The following is an 18,516-nucleotide window of genomic DNA, read 5'->3' as shown; positions in this document are numbered from 1 at the left end:
CAGATCTGAAAATAGGGCTGCAAAGAGGAACAGATCGCAAAGAAAGAGTGGGAAAAGTGATGCACGATGTAAGGAGCTGATGGCTACAAATAAATGCTCTATTTGCAAACAAGAAGGCCATACGGCACGCAGTTGTCCTAATAAACAGCAAGCTGAAAAGGATGATAATAAGGGAAAGAAAGTCAAAAACGCTACTCGTTTAGCGCTTGATGTAGTGGCTGATTAGCCTAATCAAGATAGTACTTAACTTTGCAAGACATGGGGCAAAATCAGAGATCAGCATGCATTGATTTTTCTTGATCCAGGGGCACGGTCAAATTTCCTCTCTCTTGATATGGCAGCCTGTTTAGGCATCAAAGAGGATGAGATGGGGCCCATGGGTGAGACTGGTATGGCATGCAAGGGACATGCAGAGCTGGTCACTCCTATCATTGGAAAGCTTCGTTTGCACATTCAAAGTTATGTGGACAGCAAAGAGTTCTTTATTGCTCCATTGGAAGGATGTGATGTCTTGCTTGGTATGCCTTGGTATCATCGTGTGCATGCATTGATTGATACTCATGATAAGACTGTGACCCTCTTCCATAGAGCCAAATTTCATACTTTGGATGCAAAATTGAAAGGGGAATTTGTCCCTGTTGTATCTACTTCTGCTATTTCCAAAGTAATGAAAAATCATCTTTCACCTTAGTTTTTATAGGATAAGCAAAACAGAGCAACTGACCGTCATAGGCATGCCTTGCACACTGGCAAAGGATCAGTTGTATCCAAAGCTATCTATGAGATACTATGGGCCATTTCAAGTGTTTGGAGAGGATCAATGATGCATGCTATAGGCTGAAATTGCCTCCACACTGGCTATCTATGAGATACTATGGGCCATTTCAAGTGTTTGGAGAGAATCAATGATGCATGCTATAGGCTGAAATTGCCTCCACACTGGCAGATACACGATGCTTTCATGGGAGCTTGCTTAGTCCTTTTCATGGAGATGTGCCAGAGCATGTATCTGTTGAAATTCAGTCGGAGGTTGAAGAGCTCGATGAAATACTGGTACCAAAGCAAATTTTGACACACAAAGAGAGGAAGATCAAGGGTAAGGGTTCCAAAAGGTACTTGGTGAAGTTTCAGAATTATTCACCAATGGAAACCAAATGGATACAGGAGGATGACTTGGCAGACCATCCTCAATTGTTGCAGCTTTACCTTGATGCTTTCCAATTAGAGCGGACTTTAGTTTGGGTTCAATCAAGTTCAGCATAGCAAAGGTCCAGAGTATTACCTGATGCTTGTGAGGGAGCTAGCACCTCCGCCTCTCAGTAATGGACAGCTCTAGAAGTAGTGGATCTCGAATGTATTCAGCATACATTAAGGGTACTGTAGCTGAACAGTATATTTGCCAGGAGATCACTATTCAGTGTACTAGTCACTAGGTTTGGTATACAGATCGGTATGGTTTTCACTATAGCTTTGAAACTGTACGTTTGCATCCATTATGCTCACTGTGTAATCAGCTATGCTTAGTATGGCATTGGTTATGCTTGGTGTAGAATCACTTAATGATCATCAAGGGTTGATTATCGAATGTTGGTTTTCAGCATATGATCATTAATATTCAGCTGGTTTTGTGGATGACGACATGTCTTATGATGCCAGCAGTACGCAATGTTGTGCTGACTATGATGCCCTGTGGAAATTCCGGTATAATAATTTGCTTTTGATGCATTTCGCAGTGCAATCGAGGACAATTGCAAGGATTTCAAGGGAGAGGGCTGTCATGAGGACGTATTTTTGAAACCTCCCTTACCATGTGGATTAATTTTTAATCACATGGTTAAGTAAATGTTGCAGATGTGAGGTGTAATTGGGGTTAGAGTAAATTTACAAGCGTAGGACCCGAGAAAATCACAGGATGTCAAAGGCAAAAGTTGTTATAAGTTATGACGCACAGATACTTGGTGGTATCCGGTGCCAGTTGTTGGCCTAGGTCATTCATTTGGCCATAAGTGTCAATTGTGGTGACACTAGAAAGGTGGCGTTTAAGGGTACCTAACGCCAATCTGATAGTCAAAGATGGCGCAAAGACACTCAGCAATGGAAGTTGCCTAGCCAATTTAATTATTGACCAGTCAGATTATTTTTCAAGGCACCAAAATAATTATTAGACTAATTTTCAGTATTTAAAGACTAAAAATTAATATCTAATTATGAATAATGCTGGAAAAACCGTTTGGGAAGGTTGTCACTTGTCAAAAATGCCCATGCAAGACTGAAAAACGTCTTAAGTGGCTGGAGAGAGGCCATTTTACTATATTCAACCTCCAAGAGAGAGAAAGGAGATGCTGCTCGTTTGATTTGCAGCTATTGGGGGACCTTCTGAGGCAGCCAAGTGCAGGAGAAGACCAATCAATAGCAAGTGACAACATCTACAGGCTGTTGCAGCCATTGGAGGACCTTCTGAGGCAGTCAAGGGCATAAGAAGACCAATCAACAGCACGTGACAACATCTACAGGCTGTTGAGATAGGGCAGCAGCAGTAAATGATTGATTTTCTTCAGTTTTTCGCAAAGAAAGTTTGAATTTTCTCTCTCCTTAGCATTCTCTCTCATCTCCCAACCTTGCTCCAAAGATTGCAGCATTGAGATCACCAGAGGCGGAGAAATTTCAGATTTCTCTACTGTAAACCCTAATCTGCATCATATATTAGGGTTTAGCAGCAGCCTTAGCAAGAATGCCAAGCAAGTTCATGTCAAATCCCGGCAAAGCACATTGGGAAGCAGTGAAATGTATCTTACGGTACCTTAAGGACACACAAAGAAAATGTATTTGCTATGGCAAGGGTACGTTGGATCTGCAAGGGTATTGTGATGCAGACATGGCAGGTGACTTGGATACTCGCAAATCTACTAGCGGGTATATCTTTACCTTGACGAGTGGGGCGGTTTCTTGGTGCTCTAGATTGCAAAAAATAGTAGCACTCTCTACCACTAAAGCTGAATATATTTCAGCCGCTGAGGCTTCAAAAGAAGCAGTTTGGCTTGGTCGTTTAGTCAAGGATTTTGGGCTGCCCACCAAAACACCTATACTTAGATGTGATAGCCAGAGCGTTGTATGCCTGGCTAAGAATGCCATGTTTCATGCACGTACCAAACATATTGATGTTCAGTATCATTTTATCAGACAGGTTCTGGATAATGGTCTAGTCACCCTTGACTAAGATCAAATCACAAGATAACCCTATAGATGTTCTCAATAGAACTCTCACAAAGGCTCCACATGAGCATTGCATTAGACTTGTGGGAGTTGCTTAAAGGTTCACTAAGGAACTTTAAGTGGGAGGTTGTTGGGTGTAAAGGCCCTTTACACACTCTCATGTGTATATATTACTTCACACATGTGAACCTATCCTAAAGGGTGTAAGTGTACCGTACCCTAAGTATAAATACATTCTTTCATTCTTTGTGTGTACCACACTGGTACACACCCATCCAACGACTCACTCTCACTCTATCACTGTCAAATACTCTGGGTCATTGAACTTCTCAATCACTGTGTTTGCTCTCAGCTCACAGCTCTCTCTCTCTATCTACTTCCACTTCGCCTTTGCACAACCAATACAAGGTAGCACCATATCTACGTCCATAGGACTAATTCTTGGACAGAAGAAATCCACGCCGTGAATTGGACACACCTTGAATTGACAGGTCTCATAGAGAATATGGAATCTTTGCAACAGATTTCAGATCAACTTCTTACCCTCTGTCAACAAATACAAAAAATTATGATACCAAGATCAACCCCTATGATATCAGCCAATGTTTCTTCATCACTGCTCCCTACATCAAGTAATGTGACAGACTCGTCCAATTTCTCTAATAAGAGACTGCAAAAAGGCTGGACATCTCATTTCTCTTCTTCCTCTTCTGGCACATTGAATATGCACCAGATTTCCTCAAAAGGAAAGGAGAAAGAGATAATTTCTACAGGAGAAGGAACATCCAAATCCACCAATGATCCAATTACACCACCTCTACCTGAAAAGGATCTTTAGTGCTATGAAGAATTAGAAGAAGACAATGCAGGTAACCTTTTGCAAGAAATACAAGATATTTACTACCCAATGGTAGAACTTAGAAGACATACAAAACCAAGCTACTGGTTTCTGGCTGCATTAGTCTACACCTGTAGGCTATTTCCAAAAGCCCCTTCAACCTGGACACATAGCTACAGATCTAGCTGAGTATTTAGAGTTCATGTTTCCTGACTAGTCAGAGAATGATTATATAAGTGCCTTTGATGAAATTGACAATTTTGATCTTGATTGTTTAAAAGGACAAAGAGAAGAAAACAGAGTTTTAGATCAGATGCCCCTTTGTGTTGACCCTGAAGATAAAAACAAAGATGAACTCACTAGGCATGTGCAAAGCAAACTAAATTCAAGATACATGGAAGAAAGCATAGACCAACATCCCCAAATATGCCTTCAATGGAACTCCCTGCATGGTACTTCTATGACCAAGCAGCCTTTCAACAAAATGCAGCATACACTTTATCTTCATCAGATGAGGATGGAGATAGTATTATAGAAGAAACCTTTGCTCCAATCAACCCACACAGGATGTAAACATCCCCTACATCAATGCTCAAAGCACAGATGAATGCTCATCATCATCATCATCACCATCGTCACCATGTAAGTAAGCAAGAGCCAATTTTGTCTACAGTCAATATGACTGTGCCACTTAATGCCACAAGTACTACTTCATCATCCAAACCTTCTTACAACAACTTGTACAAGAAAATAGGAGTCCCTGAGAAGGTCGGTTCTTTCCCAATGCCGTGACACATGGTTTTGTTGGCGGTCTAAAGCAGTGGTGGGTTTCAATCCATCCACAGGTGAAAATGGCTATAGTACAGCACGCTGACCCTGTACAGATATTTTTTGAGCTGCTACTAGGAGAACTAGTAAGTAATAAATTAGATGATGTGTTAGAGGCAATCTGGCAGCTACCTATCAAAGAAGAAGATAGGTACAAAATCGCCTTCTATGTTCCACAGGGACACTACCAGTGGACCGTCCTCTCCTTCGGAATCAAAATTGTCCCAACCAAATTCCAGGAATGGATAGATTTTGTGTTCGGCAAGTTTCCTTTTTGTTTAACATATATAGATAATATTCTTGTATTTTCAAATACAGTCCAAGACCACTTGGACCACCTCTCACAGTTTGCCAAGGCAGTGGAAGACTCTGAAATGGTTGTCCCCAACAAAATCACTTATGTTCCAAACCTCCATAGAATTTTTGGCAATTGAAATCAACCAAGGACAAATCAAACTGCAAGATCATGTACAGATGAAAATCCTTGGTATGCCAGACAATTTAGCCAATGTTAAGCAACTACAGCAATTCTTAGGTTTCTTGAATTGGATAAATTCCTCGACTCCGAATATTGCCTTTTATTCTAAGAAATTATATCCCTTACTTCGTAAGGATAATTTTCATTGGCAAGATATCCACACACTGGTAGTTCAAAACATTAAAAAAATAATTAAAAATCTTCCACCATTAAGATTGCCAACTGGCCTTTCCCTTATTTTGTATACGAATACTTCCGATTCCGGATGGGAAGCATGCTTATGTGAAGAAGAATCTTCAATATTATATCCCTGCAAATATGCCTTAGGTATATTCTCCAATACGCAAAAGAATTATCCCTCTTACCAAAGAAAAATCTTGGCAATGATAAAGGCCATCAAAGCCTCTAGATTCTTCATCGAATTTGTCCCTTTCACAATTCGTACCAATTTGAAGCATGTTTTAGGATATTTAACAAAGAATACCCCGAATGAGATCAAGAATAAAATATTGCTTAAACGGTCACTTTTCTTTGATGCTTTGGATATCACTTTCGAACATGTACCAAGCGTGTAAAATTACTCTAACCCCAGTTACACCTCACCTTTGCAGTATTTACTTAACCATGTGATTAAAAATTAATCTACATATTCAATGAGGTTTCAAAAATACATGTTCTCATGACAATAGGATTGATCCCTAGTGGTTGCAAATCACATTAGCAGTCTCTCTTTGCTCTCTAATAGCCTTCTCTCTCACAATGGCTAGAATAGACTTCCACCAACCCTTAAAAACGTTTTTTCCATCTACATGGGTAAGTTTTGCCAAATGGCAACCTTCTAATCCCATTTTTCAAATTATCTATCTTATTAAGTTAATTTTTAAAGTATTAATTCTAAAAGTTAATTTAAGAGTTATTTTAGTGCTTAAATTTTTAATTTCATTAACCAATAATGAAAAAGGCTAGGCCAATTTCTCTTCCAAGTATTCCAAGTATTCTTGAGTAGTTATTGGCCCTTAGACTTGGATTAGTTAATTAATTGATACCTAGTCTCTAATGTTACCATTGATATTAGTTGCCAATAAATTGGTCTAGCCTCAAATCTGACATCGGGTACCACATAGTACCTATCAAGCATAACTTATTATAACTTTTACCTTTGGTACCAACTAATATCTTGGGGTCTTGGGTCCCACACTGAAATAATTAACTTATATCTCACATGTGCAAGCAACACTAGTACATTTGATTAGCTTTTAATCAAATATTAAGCAAAGCAATAAAAGTTCATGTCCTCGTGGCAGCTTTCCTCTAGTAAATATTATGTTATAAGTTAATTCTGTTTGTTTGGAAATTCATTCTAAGTGGTTCTCCGGGAATGGACTTGACTCCTTTGTGTATACATTAAAGTAGTTATTTACATCAAACAATCCATGATTGTTATGATAGCACACTCTGAATCTGCCTATAACTTGTTAGGCAAGGACAACACACAAGCTTCTGTTACAACTTGAAATAAGATCAATACATGTTAAAAATTGACAACTTCTAACTAGTAACTTCCCTCTCAAGGTGATAGGTTCAAGGACTCCACTCCTTTCTTAGGAAGGGCTTTTTAAAATGCTTGGCATGAAAAATCTCCACAAGGAGAAGTGTAAGCCAGTACTAAAATTGAGACCAATTGCTTTCAAACTCAAACAAAAAGTAAATGTATGCCACCATTACAAAATGAGTCCAACTATGTATCCCAACAAATAAAGCAGCGAGCACAGGCATCTGCTTTAACCACACCTATGCAAAACAAGAAGCAAGAGCATACAAGGGTGCAAATAGAATCATCATATTGAACGTTTGACGTACCGTCAAAAGAAAACTGGCAGAAGCATACACGAGAAAATCAGGGAATTTATCTCCTTCAGCTAAGTAAGTGTCCCATAAGCGTGTCACAAGAAGGAAAGGAATCTGCTATCCAGCAATATAAACAATGTCATTAAAATTTTGCTACTAGCATAGATGCTTTGTGGGGATTTCTGACAGATTTATCATTAACCACATTAACAAGCATCTGATTAGCACGTGCACATCCATTTTGATAGAGTTTTAACCATCACACAGAAATGAACAGCTTATCAGTCCAATCCAGAAACTCCATGAATCTTCATACCTCACGAATCAATAGACAGTTGAACCATCGAAATGCAAATTGCAGAAACTCAAGTCCTTGTCTTTCCATATGTTTGGACACAGGTTCTGATATCAGGACAATACCATAGGTCACAAAAATGTATGAGCTCAGCTCAAAAAATGCAAAGAATTTACTTATAGCACAGCTTCTTTAGTCCACAATCATGCAGCTGTCCAAGCTGTAATTTTGAAAACTAGGTAGAATAAGTAAATGCAGTCCACCAACACCAAAAAATGCCTTTTAACAACCATAGCACTTCCACATTTTCATCATTAGGCAACTAAAACCAAGTGAATCTTACATATGTCATATAACATGAGAATAACAATCCCCCCTAAAAGCCTAGCATTCTGTATCATGAAATTATCCAGCACGACATGGTTAAACTTTACAAAAACAAAAAAGCAGGAGCTGTAATGCACATATGGACCAACCATCAATGCGCCGCACTAGCTCCTTTAGTCTGAACACAAGACGTTGGATGCCTGGCTGTGCAAATGTGTAATGATCTTGAATTCCATCCAGCAGCTTGGACAGGCACCAGTAGCTATCTGCCTCCACATTAGATAGTTTTACTGGAGACAATTTGGATACAACCCAATCTTCCATTTCGCCCTCCAAATGTTCTGATAAGAACACCACCAAGAAAGGTGTGGCAAGGTCATTGATACCTTGAACATACCCACTAGCTGGATGACGAATGGCCCTAGATTCAACAACCCATCGGATGTCAACCAGTACCATGATAAACTTTCTACTTGAGACATACTATCTATGCATTTTCCAGCTGCATGAAATCAAGAGTGCCAAGAGACAAAAGACCAGAACAATTACCAGACTAGACAATGCACTGCAAATCAAACAATCTTAAAATGCTACATAATTTCACAGACATACTAAAGAGAAACAGTCCCAAAACTTGCAGAGTGGAGTAATAACAAGACATTAAAGCCTCTTGACACAGGGACAGTTTGATATTCAGCATGATTCATCACAAGCCAGCTAATGCTTAAAATTTCCATGCCCTTAAAGAAACAGAAAAATGGGAGAAAACTTTGCATTCTCTTTCTTTGAAATCTGAAGAGTACAAAGGTGGCAATTGGACACCAACCAGACATATAAAATCCGCTCTAAGCAGGCTTGAATCACAGGTTGGTGAAAGAAAGCCACATCTGGGACTGTTCTTGGACAATCTACAGATATCTGCAACCAAGTTGTACATTCCTTGAGAAGCAAATGCAATAACCTACACCTTGTAAAAGAAATAAAAGGAAATAATTTGCATACCAAACAACAAGCTAACTACCTGCCGAAGTGTATGCAATTCCTCTTCTGTTCTATCTCCATCTGGAATGTCATAATATTGTGCAACACAGTCTACATATTCAAGTCGTTTTCTTGTCAGAACACCTTCCCTTCTATCTGAGTTTGGAGGTGCATAGCCCTGCACTTTTATACAAACACTCATGTGGATGAAACCGACATCAGCTCATAGGAGTTAATCAATGTAATTTTCGAACTCTGGATTTCAAAGTTAACAAAAACACCAAAAGTTGTTTAACACCTAATGTACTTACCAATAAAAGGCGCCAGACCACAGGTCTCATGTCAGATGGAACACCACTCCATGCAAGTTCTCTCAAGGAATCTAGACACACAAAAGAATAGCATGATATAATATAGACAAAAAACTTAAAAAACCATTATGCCACTAAGGTGTGAAAAATCTGTTTCACGCATTTCATTTGCAACCAAATAGAGCCTTCAGCTTAATAAACAACTAAAAATGCTTTCGTTTTAAAAAAGTGTATAGCACTGCCTCTCTCTTTCTCCCACATGAATTGTAAAAGACCTAATAGGAAAAGCAGCAATCAGAGCTTCAGTTTGAGGCAGATGAGAATATTCGACCACATAATCAAGGGACTGGGTGACCTTTTAGTTCATTTTATTTTGTATGGCATTCCTTTGGAAATATACCTATTACATATAATTGTGATCCACCTACCTCTATACATGTGAACCTGACAGATGCATCCTGATCCTGTTCATGTGAGGTAAACCCTTGAATAGTGGCCATAAAAAGATGCCAGGATGATAAATGCCTGGAAGATCCTACAGGAATCAAAGGACATACAGAGTAGCAGCATAGTCGCCTAGTATGCACATTGTGACCTGACAAAAACAGAGGCTACCCAACTGGATGAGAATCCAACCAGATTGGCCCATTAACAATCATTCAGCTAACTTTGAAGGTGCTTCTTTTTCCATAGGCTGGTCTCATTGACAATGTGCAAAAGCTATGCGAACTCCTCATACCTTGTATCATGTGTTTGGGTTTAAGACCGCACCATCCTTATCTCAGCTTAAAGTTTCTCCCCTCTTCCACTCTGATAGTGACTACAAGTTTCCATTTGGTATTAGAGTCTGTCAATTTTTCTGTACAATATGTGCTTGAAGTCCAGACTAAACACAAAATTGTATTTTTGCTGCTGTTCAGCTTGCTTTCCTATCAACGCCATTCAACAGACAATGGAGCAATCATCTTCTTCATTTCAGGTTGGCAAAGGGGCCTCCAGCAAAAGGATGAAGGACCCAAACAACGGCGATAACGCAGGCCATGCATGCTTAGATTGGGATCTTTGTGGAGGGTCCACTTGAGGGTGGAGTTACAAAGGCAAGCTAGCCTCTTGGCTGCTAGGCTGCTTCCTTTCAAGCATCATAGCCTATAGGCAACAAAATGAAGAAATGGAACAAGTAGCAAGATATGGATGAGTCATGTTCAGACACCAGCCATTGCTCATGGAAATTACCAAAGCAACAATGATGGAGGTCCATCTGGCCCTAAGTGAAAAAGGGACTGATACAGAACATGGCAGGCAGGCTGCTAGCCTCTTGGCGGCTAGGCTGCTTCCTTTGGAGCAATGGCAGGCAATAAAATAAAGAGGTGAAACAAGTAGCGAGATGGAGAATTCACGTTCAGAAGCCAGCCATTTCTTATGGGACTGACCAACGCAATGATGGAGAACTCCAGTTGGAGCATTGACAACTGAACCAAGGAAAGAGAGACTTGTAAAAAATATTAGGGTTTCCTGGGATGCCCAGGGAGTGCATAGTCAGGTACAAAGGTGGATGATACACTTTGTGCTGCACAATAAGAAAGTGAGGCCTGTACTTTATACCAGGTACAAAGGCTTCAAAGGGAAACACTCTTTATCTCTGGCACAATTGCCTATAGACACACGCAGTCTCTTCTTGAAAGAGGAGGACCAACATTCTCTCTCACTTCACCCCCATGAACTATGGTAGGCAACAGATTGCTAAATTGGAGACATTCACGACAGTGCAAATTCACCTATGAAATAGAGCCTGGTGCCTTGAAGTGTTTTGAACCATAATGACATTTGATTTTTTCCTTCTTGCTTTGTAAATACATAATAGCATGTTTCCCTTTTCTGATGATTGTGAAAAGATTGCCTACACCAACAAGGGTTGCCGGTCCTCTTCATGGCGTTGATTTGCATGGTGCCCCAAGATCAACACAATGTGTGATATTTTTCTTCTTCTCCTCATCAAGTTTTTTCCTAGCATACCGAACAATAAGACACGTAGATCAATAAGGAACATTCTTGGCAGCTACCCCCCTTTCAGCGCATCCAACCACCCAATTGGTTTTGGCACATCAATCTTTATCAATATTCCAAGCTGAGTGCAGATCATTGGTGCCATCACCTTGCCACATATAAAAGTCCTGGTTTCCACCATCAAGACTATGATGGCCATCCATACTCTATGAGGCTAATGGGAAACGTTTAGGGCAATTTATTCTGCACAGTAGGATACATCTTGTGTTTCCATCTATGTGAAGATCAATTACAGGAGAGCTTAGCTATCAATGGCACCATAGACAACCACCATGGTCTTTATGCACAACATTATATAGATTGAATCCTCCTCAAAGCAGTCAGCTAATTGACAAGGTATTTGTTTTCACCACTTTTGGTGACCTTCTCATAGCTGTGCCTTGTAAAGTGATTTACAATCACACATATTTAAGTGGTAAAGATAGATTAAAGAATAAGCTTACAGTTCCTCAATTGTAATGACCATTTGACGAGCTTAGGCGTGCAAAGTAAGAAAACCTGAATCATGCTGATCAGTCTCGACCATCTAAAACAATAGCAAGCTACTGTTCATGGACGAATGGGAAAATATAATTATAGCCAAGCAAAGTGCAGAACTCCTATTAAGAACTCTTGCTTGGTTTCCATCCCTAAACAAGCAAATCAAAAGAACAACTTAAGACAATGTGGTTTTGTGATTCAATTCAAAAGCCAAAAGTATTGCTTACCTAGATTAACCACAGGAGACGACAACTCTTTTCTGAATTTTGCTATGCGTGCACTATCTGTAGCTCTCCCTCCTGATGAAAGCCTTAATGGTCGCTTTGATGAAGGGACCTTTGACTCAACATCCGATCCTGACTGTGATGAAGGGACTGACCTTTCCACTGATGGTTCAGTAGTATCGGAGCCACCATTGTCCACCTTAAATCAGGAAAAACAAGTGATATGTCAACATTTTACATGCTTAGATTAGATAGTGCATACATAAAGTAACTAATCCGAACTTACACAAAACTTCAATTCAAAGTATTGTCTTACAAGAAGTCAGACTAGTAAACTCTTGCACAAGAAAGCAAAATGAGTGCAGAGCTTGCATTGGCTGAACTGTGTGTACAAAAAGGGGGTTCTATTTCAGTAAACCCTCGCATCCAGAGGAACCCTAAAGTGCCATACACTCACTGTGGCCATCCCCTAAAGTCAGGGGTCTCCATAGTGGACTCCCACAAAGCAGTTTGCTCCTCCGAAGTCTAAGCCTCCACAGCAAGGCAACAATCTGCCTACATATTAACAACGAACACCTGACCCTACAAGGCCAAACACTGACCATACACCCAAACACTAAAGGGCAACTTATGCATGTTTCTATTCAACAAAAAATATATGATGCTACTTGTAAGAAAACAGTAGGGTTCGCAGTGGAGTCAATAGAGTATACGACCGACATTAGCAGTGAATGAACCCAGAAACAGAGAGAACAAAAGAATGATGAATGAAATTCAATGACAGTGCAATGACCTCATGCCTCCATGTCTCTAAGACCGGGACTGAGGAGAGCCAAGAAGGTGGTGACGCCATGGAGACCCAAGATGACTGCACTGTCCTGGTTCATAAAGGGCATCAGCACCTATGGAAGAAGTGTGGAGGTAGAAGATGATGACATCAGCTTGCAGTCAGCCAGTGCAGCAAAACTTAGGCAACATTGATCAAAACACACCCTGCCTTTGACAGCAACATTGGACAGCAGGAACAGCACCTGGCAGCAGCTTACAATAACTTCCTCAAGCTGGCGATATCCTTCAAGGCAGGGTGGCAGTATGCAACTGTTAACAGTCATGATTGTCATGCCTTGTCATCTCCTACCTATGAGCCTCTATTCGACTCCGTACTCTTCTTTGGCTCCACAGTCTGCTCCATTGAGAGACACTAACCGTTGTCCGCCCCTAGCTCCACAAGAGCTATCCATTTCCTCACCTCCCTTGGATTGCTCCACGGACAGCAACTCCGATGCGGGCATCAAGGAGATTTTGTGTGATAGCCCTCCCTCCACTCCCTCCTCTACTCAAGTTCAAGAAGCCACATCTGGGAGCTTCCTAGCTTCTATTCCATTGAAGCCCCAAATACCTTCTTCAGTACCATCAGCAGCATTTCCTTGGTCTTTCGATGCTTCGCAGGTGGTGATGCATGACTTTCTTGATTCCCTATCTCTCTCCGAGGGGGATTTCACGGGAGATTCCAAGGGGGGCGGGGCCCTGATTTCTTCTTCAAAGGGGGATCCCATTCCTTCAGCTTTAGAGGAGGTCCCTACTCATCCTAGGGTTCTTCACACACCCTTTACCTTCTTGGGGTGGTTGAAATCTCCATGCCATCTCACCCATTGATTCCCCTTTTTCCCTTAATTCCCAATGATACATAGGATCTATAGGTTCTTCCTAGGTCAGGGCTTTGGATGTTTCAGCCATGGCTTGGTGGCTAGGCCTACATATACCTTCCAACATGGAGTAACAGAGCTTGTGACTTCTCTTCGGAGGTTGAGTTTTGGGTCCTATCAGCCCATCATGTCTATTGTTCTTCACTACAAGTTACCTTACAAGTGGATGCACACCTTAGCCTATGTATTGAAGCCCTATCAATTATACTTTAACCTCACTTATCATTGTCAAGTTATTACTTCAATTTGTGTACTTGCAAGAGTCCTCTCTCTCTCACTCACTCTTTCATCTCTCTCCATCATGGAGTTCCATCTGCCTTAGCTATTGTCCATCATTTGCAAGCTCCTCTACCCTACAAGGGGGAGGAGGCCACTTCCAAGATAACAACCTGTCATCCCATCTCTACTCCTATGAATCCAAGCTAGAAGATTCAACTTATGGAGATTTCGAGGCCGTTGAAGGCTAGTTTGATCATTGATTTGGTTGGTTAATACCCATCTTGATCTTTGTTTTTTGGTACATATGCTTTAAGGGTTTATGAGTGAGCCCAAGAAAACTCATTGACAAGCTACTATAAGGATCTTATGATTCCTCAAAAGCACACCCAACCGAGACCTATTCTATCCAACAAGTTCACAACATCACCTTGGCGTTCTTCACATGGATTGACTCTAATTGGGCCAAAAACATTGATCATTAGCAATTGACTGCTAGCTCTTGCTTCTTACTTGGTACAAGTGCTATTGCTTGTAGTAGTAGTAAGTAGTTGACAATGGCCCTATCTTCTATGGAGGTAAAATACAAAGAGCATCGACTCCCACGTGTGAAGCTATGTGGCTTCAAAGACAATCAGATGAGCTTGGTTATACTCACAACCATATATGGTATGATATACTACAACCCTATGCAACAACCAAAGTCACCTAGCCATTGCTCAAAACCCACTGTTCCGCGCATGTACAAAGCACATGGAGATCTAATATCACTACATTCGAGAGAAGATATTGGACAACACGATCATTGTAAAGTATTGTAAGACATAGGATAAATTGGCAAATCTCTTCTGCAAAGTTGTTCCTCGGGCCAATTTACATCAGCATTCTAGAGCACAGAGCCTTAAGCTCTATCCAAGTTTCAAGAGGGGGTAGCAAAATACACCTCCTAGATGGATAGCCGGTAGCAAGCAGGGGTGGCGGGTAGTCATCAAGCAAGCAAACAGCCATCAAAGGCAAGTAATGTATAGCAAGGATAGTTGGGCAAGCCCTAGTGAAATGTTGGTAAATCCAACCTACTATGCCACGTGCTACGATTTAGCACATTTTTTCACACAAGTAGTCTTAGTAAAGAAAAAAAAAACTAAAAGAATTGAGAGCAACAAAAAGAAATTCAGAATCAAAGGGCTCCCCCTAGGCTAAGACAGGTACAACAGTACACAAGAATTAGAGGACGATTTCATCCTTGAAAGGTTTTGCAAGAGCAACATGAACCAACTCATGACATCTCAATCACCTTTATCCTCAAAGCTTCCAATTCCCCACCTTGCCACTTCCTCTTAGGAGACTCTAAGTTGGAACTATGCCCCTGACGTGGAGAAAATGCTTCTTTTTCATCCCAACAGGTGTTGGAAGAAGGACAAATATCAATTCAAAGAACACATTAACAAACATTATCGATCTTCTTCTCAACATATTCCTCCATCTTCTTTGGCACCCACTATCATCAAAATCGTCACCTTAGAGAGGTGCATCTTGGGTGTGGAAACCAACATATGAGATTGTGCACAACTCTCAACTAGGAAAGAACAAACCATCTTAGAAACGATTGAAAACCCAATGTCTTCATCTCAACTAGGCTCGATGGCACATTCATGTGATCCTTTTGGTTGCTCCTTATGACGAAGATCCAAACCAATACAAGTATGTGAATTTTAATAGAGAAGGCTCTAGAAGCAAAAGAATGTATACAACTATACTTGCTACTTCTCAAAGTTATCTTCAAGAAACCCCAATGATTGACTTGTATACCAATTGAAGAGAGCAAACTTTCTTTTTGACTAGATCCTTAATATACGAGACATATCCAACCCAACCTTATCTACTGTGTATTTGGGTTCTAATCCTACTCATCCTAGCAATCTTGATTTGGATCTTTCTTCTTCACTAGATTCTCTATCTTTCCTTTGGGTTAGCTTTGATCCTCTTGTTGGTTTCACGCTCTCTTTGGCTACTCCTTTATCTCCTCAAGTGTGTAACACTCTATACCCCAATGCCTCAATGCTAGGAGGATTTCTTTTTTTTGTGCAATTTTCCCCCATAGCAAATTCATATGTCTCACTGTAAGTTTCCAAGCAAATAGTATCCATTTCATAGATGCACTGGAGGAAGAAAAGGTGGCAGAAAACAAAGTTCAAAATTCGAGATTATTCTGTAAATCTCAGAATGCTGTTTTGGAGCGAGACAAATAGTTAATCATACTTGCATTTTAATTGAAGTCCCACATTTACCATCTCTAGGTACACCCCACAACCAGGTCTTTTTTGCAATAACTCTGCCTATGTCAGATGCTGTGGCATGCAGTCAGCTTTAATTCAAACAAGCTCAGTCACTTCTGACATCTAGTTAGCTTCAATGTAACTAGGAAAGATTCCAACATGGAGGTACCTGCATGATTCTGGCAAATCAGAGTCATGATACCAACATGTAATTGGCACAGGCATGTACAATGCATTATAAAGAGACATTAGAGGTGTTCATGGTGTATAAGAATTGAAGCCGTTTTGGGTGCTTTAGGTGAATATACTGATTCTAGGAAGTGACAAACTCTAGACGTCTTGATATTATTGGTTTTAGGCTGCATCTCTCTACTTACCAACCATGATTTTGTTTGTTAAAGAGCATAAACCTTTAGCTATAGCATAAGCTTTCCCAAGCACATCCTCGTGCACATCTATCTCTGATGGTAGAAGTTTCTACTAGCCAAGTCCTTTGGAATCATTTAGATAACCATTCCTGTTTGTGTTTCAGCATCAAAAACAAGTCTTTTCTTTAAATTAAAATTGAGATGCCAATTTGTCTTGGCATAATTATTTTGCTGAAAGTAGCCACATCCTCTGACTTTTACAGGAAAAGATTGAGTACGCAAAAGCACCTTCACATTATTTAAACTGTCGCTCAAGTCCACCGCATGCTCATTGTCAGTGTTTGGTGCACTCGATGTTGACGGAGTCGCCTCTGCTGCCTGAGAGTTTTCAACTGTAGTTTCTGTTCTCCTGCTCAGCAAGACTCTACCTGGAAATGATCTGCCACTGAGCAACCTAAAAACAGAACAGACAGCCAGCCATCAGTTGCCAAGCATGACAGATACATCCGAGCTGAAGCTAGACATTGTCAAACTAACCCTTGTACACTCTTTAAGGTCTGATTGAATCTGCGGTCAAGGCTCAAGCTGCTGTCCTTTTTGCCATCATTCTCTCCATTAAACTTCATTTCCTTGACAGAAATGACTTGACAGTCGTACAGTTCACCTGTAGGATAGATTCACCGCTGGCGAACTCTGACGAAGGGTCACATCCGATCACACGAACGCTTGCTGATCAGCTTCAATTGCCGGTGCAGAAGCGAAGATGCTTCTAAATCTCTGGTGGGACTGAAGTCATTGGTGTGGCACAGGGTTCTGCCAGGATGTAACGATTCAAACAGTAGAAGAGGAACCCCGCGTGCAGCATCTGCTGCCATCTGATTCTACAATCGGAAAGTGAAAACGATCAATGGAAATGCGCATTGTTAGCCTACCTGCGATCACTGCGTATGGGGGAGAGAGAGAGAGAGAGAGAGAGAGAGAGAGAGAGAGAGAGAGAGAGAGAGAGAGACCTGGAGCAGGCATTTGAGATTAGATCACATCATCGTCGGAGAAGAATCGCTGTTCTCTTCAGAAAAGAGATCTTTAACATCAAAAGGTCCAAGAAATAAAATTCGAGCGTGTACCCGGCCATTGATCATCGGGCACTACCCAACGCAATAATCGAGTGCCAAGAGATGGACACCGCGGTCTTTTTAAAAGCACACCCTTGCCCATAACGATGTTTTTCTCTCACAAATGTTGCTTTGTACACGAAAAGTAGGGTTTTGTGGAGAATTTGGGGCCCCACATAATGAGTATCTACCATGGGTCTCCGAAATGTTGTGTGGACCTAGAAAATGAGTTTCTCGATACAAAACCGACTCGTAGACTTAGCCACGATGAGTAGCTGCAGGAGATCGGATGGTTCTTGCAATGACAGTTTTGGCTTCCTGAGACAATGCTAGAGGTTTTTCTACATTAGTATGGTTTTTCCTTGGAGTTTGAATATTATTGAAAAGTTGAGACAATTTGATACAAGGATACACTCGAGGCTTGCAATTTGAGTACTTGGGGCCCAAGAGCAAGGACATTATCATGAAGGATGGTGAGACATTAATAAGATATGGGCTTGACATAGGATACCTTCAAAATATTGGTGATATGGAATTAAGTATACCTATCAGTAGCAAAGGTATATGGCAGTGCTTGCATAATAAGATCTTATGAATGCCAATGATGACAAACAAAGAATATACGATATTGCAAGTTGGTGATTGCGTATGACCATGGGCCTAGAGGCTAAGTAAAATGCCTAAGTTAGCTTTTTAAGATAAAAGCTATGTGCTCTTATAGAGCATTTTTTAAATGGGCGTATATTATGGGCCACCACCTCACCAATGAGTGGATTGTGATGATCATCACATGCCATCATATATTCATTGTAACGATGTCATCATTAAAATCACGACGTGCTGGCCAATAAGGTGTGCACTAGCATGGTGAAACAAAAACAAAGAGTATCATAATAGATGGACAACCATAGGTGGATGCTTTTTGTGTTAATAGAAAGTAGGGCGATGGCA

General features: G+C 40.7%; 1 protein-coding gene across 3 annotated transcripts in view; it reads right to left on the bottom strand.

The window, feature by feature from the left end:
- The window catches only part of LOC148039276 (Ypt/Rab-GAP domain of gyp1p superfamily protein), a 40,920-nt gene extending 23,302 nt beyond the window's left edge, over positions 1–17,618 (bottom strand). Inside the window, exons 1-10 of one of the 3 annotated variants that reach the window (XM_087675162.1) lie at positions 17,464–17,618; positions 16,991–17,334; positions 16,742–16,907; positions 11,891–12,086; positions 9,120–9,190; positions 8,849–8,986; positions 8,654–8,745; positions 7,977–8,248; positions 7,522–7,607; positions 7,218–7,319 (exon numbers count right to left, since the gene is read on the bottom strand). In XM_087675162.1, the coding sequence (XP_087531288.1) occupies positions 7,218–7,319; positions 7,522–7,607; positions 7,977–8,248; positions 8,654–8,745; positions 8,849–8,986; positions 9,120–9,190; positions 11,891–12,086; positions 16,742–16,907; positions 16,991–17,079 (1,212 nt within the window). In that variant the 5' untranslated portion in view covers positions 17,080–17,334; positions 17,464–17,618. Of the gene's footprint in view, positions 1–7,217; positions 7,320–7,521; positions 7,608–7,976; positions 8,249–8,653; positions 8,746–8,848; positions 8,987–9,119; positions 9,191–11,890; positions 12,087–16,741; positions 16,908–16,990; positions 17,441–17,463 lie in introns of those variants that run through there. The other 2 variants (XM_087675164.1, XM_087675163.1) reach the window with 2 other exon arrangements.
- Between the last annotated feature and the right edge of the window lie 898 nt (positions 17,619–18,516).

Source organism: Lygodium microphyllum, chromosome 3 (genome assembly GCF_053477565.2).
Source record: "Lygodium microphyllum isolate KBCC chromosome 3, Lygodium_microphyllum_v1.1.10, whole genome shotgun sequence".
Lineage (NCBI taxonomy): Eukaryota > Viridiplantae > Streptophyta > Polypodiopsida > Schizaeales > Lygodiaceae > Lygodium > Lygodium microphyllum.
This window is presented reverse-complemented; position numbering and strand designations above follow the sequence as displayed.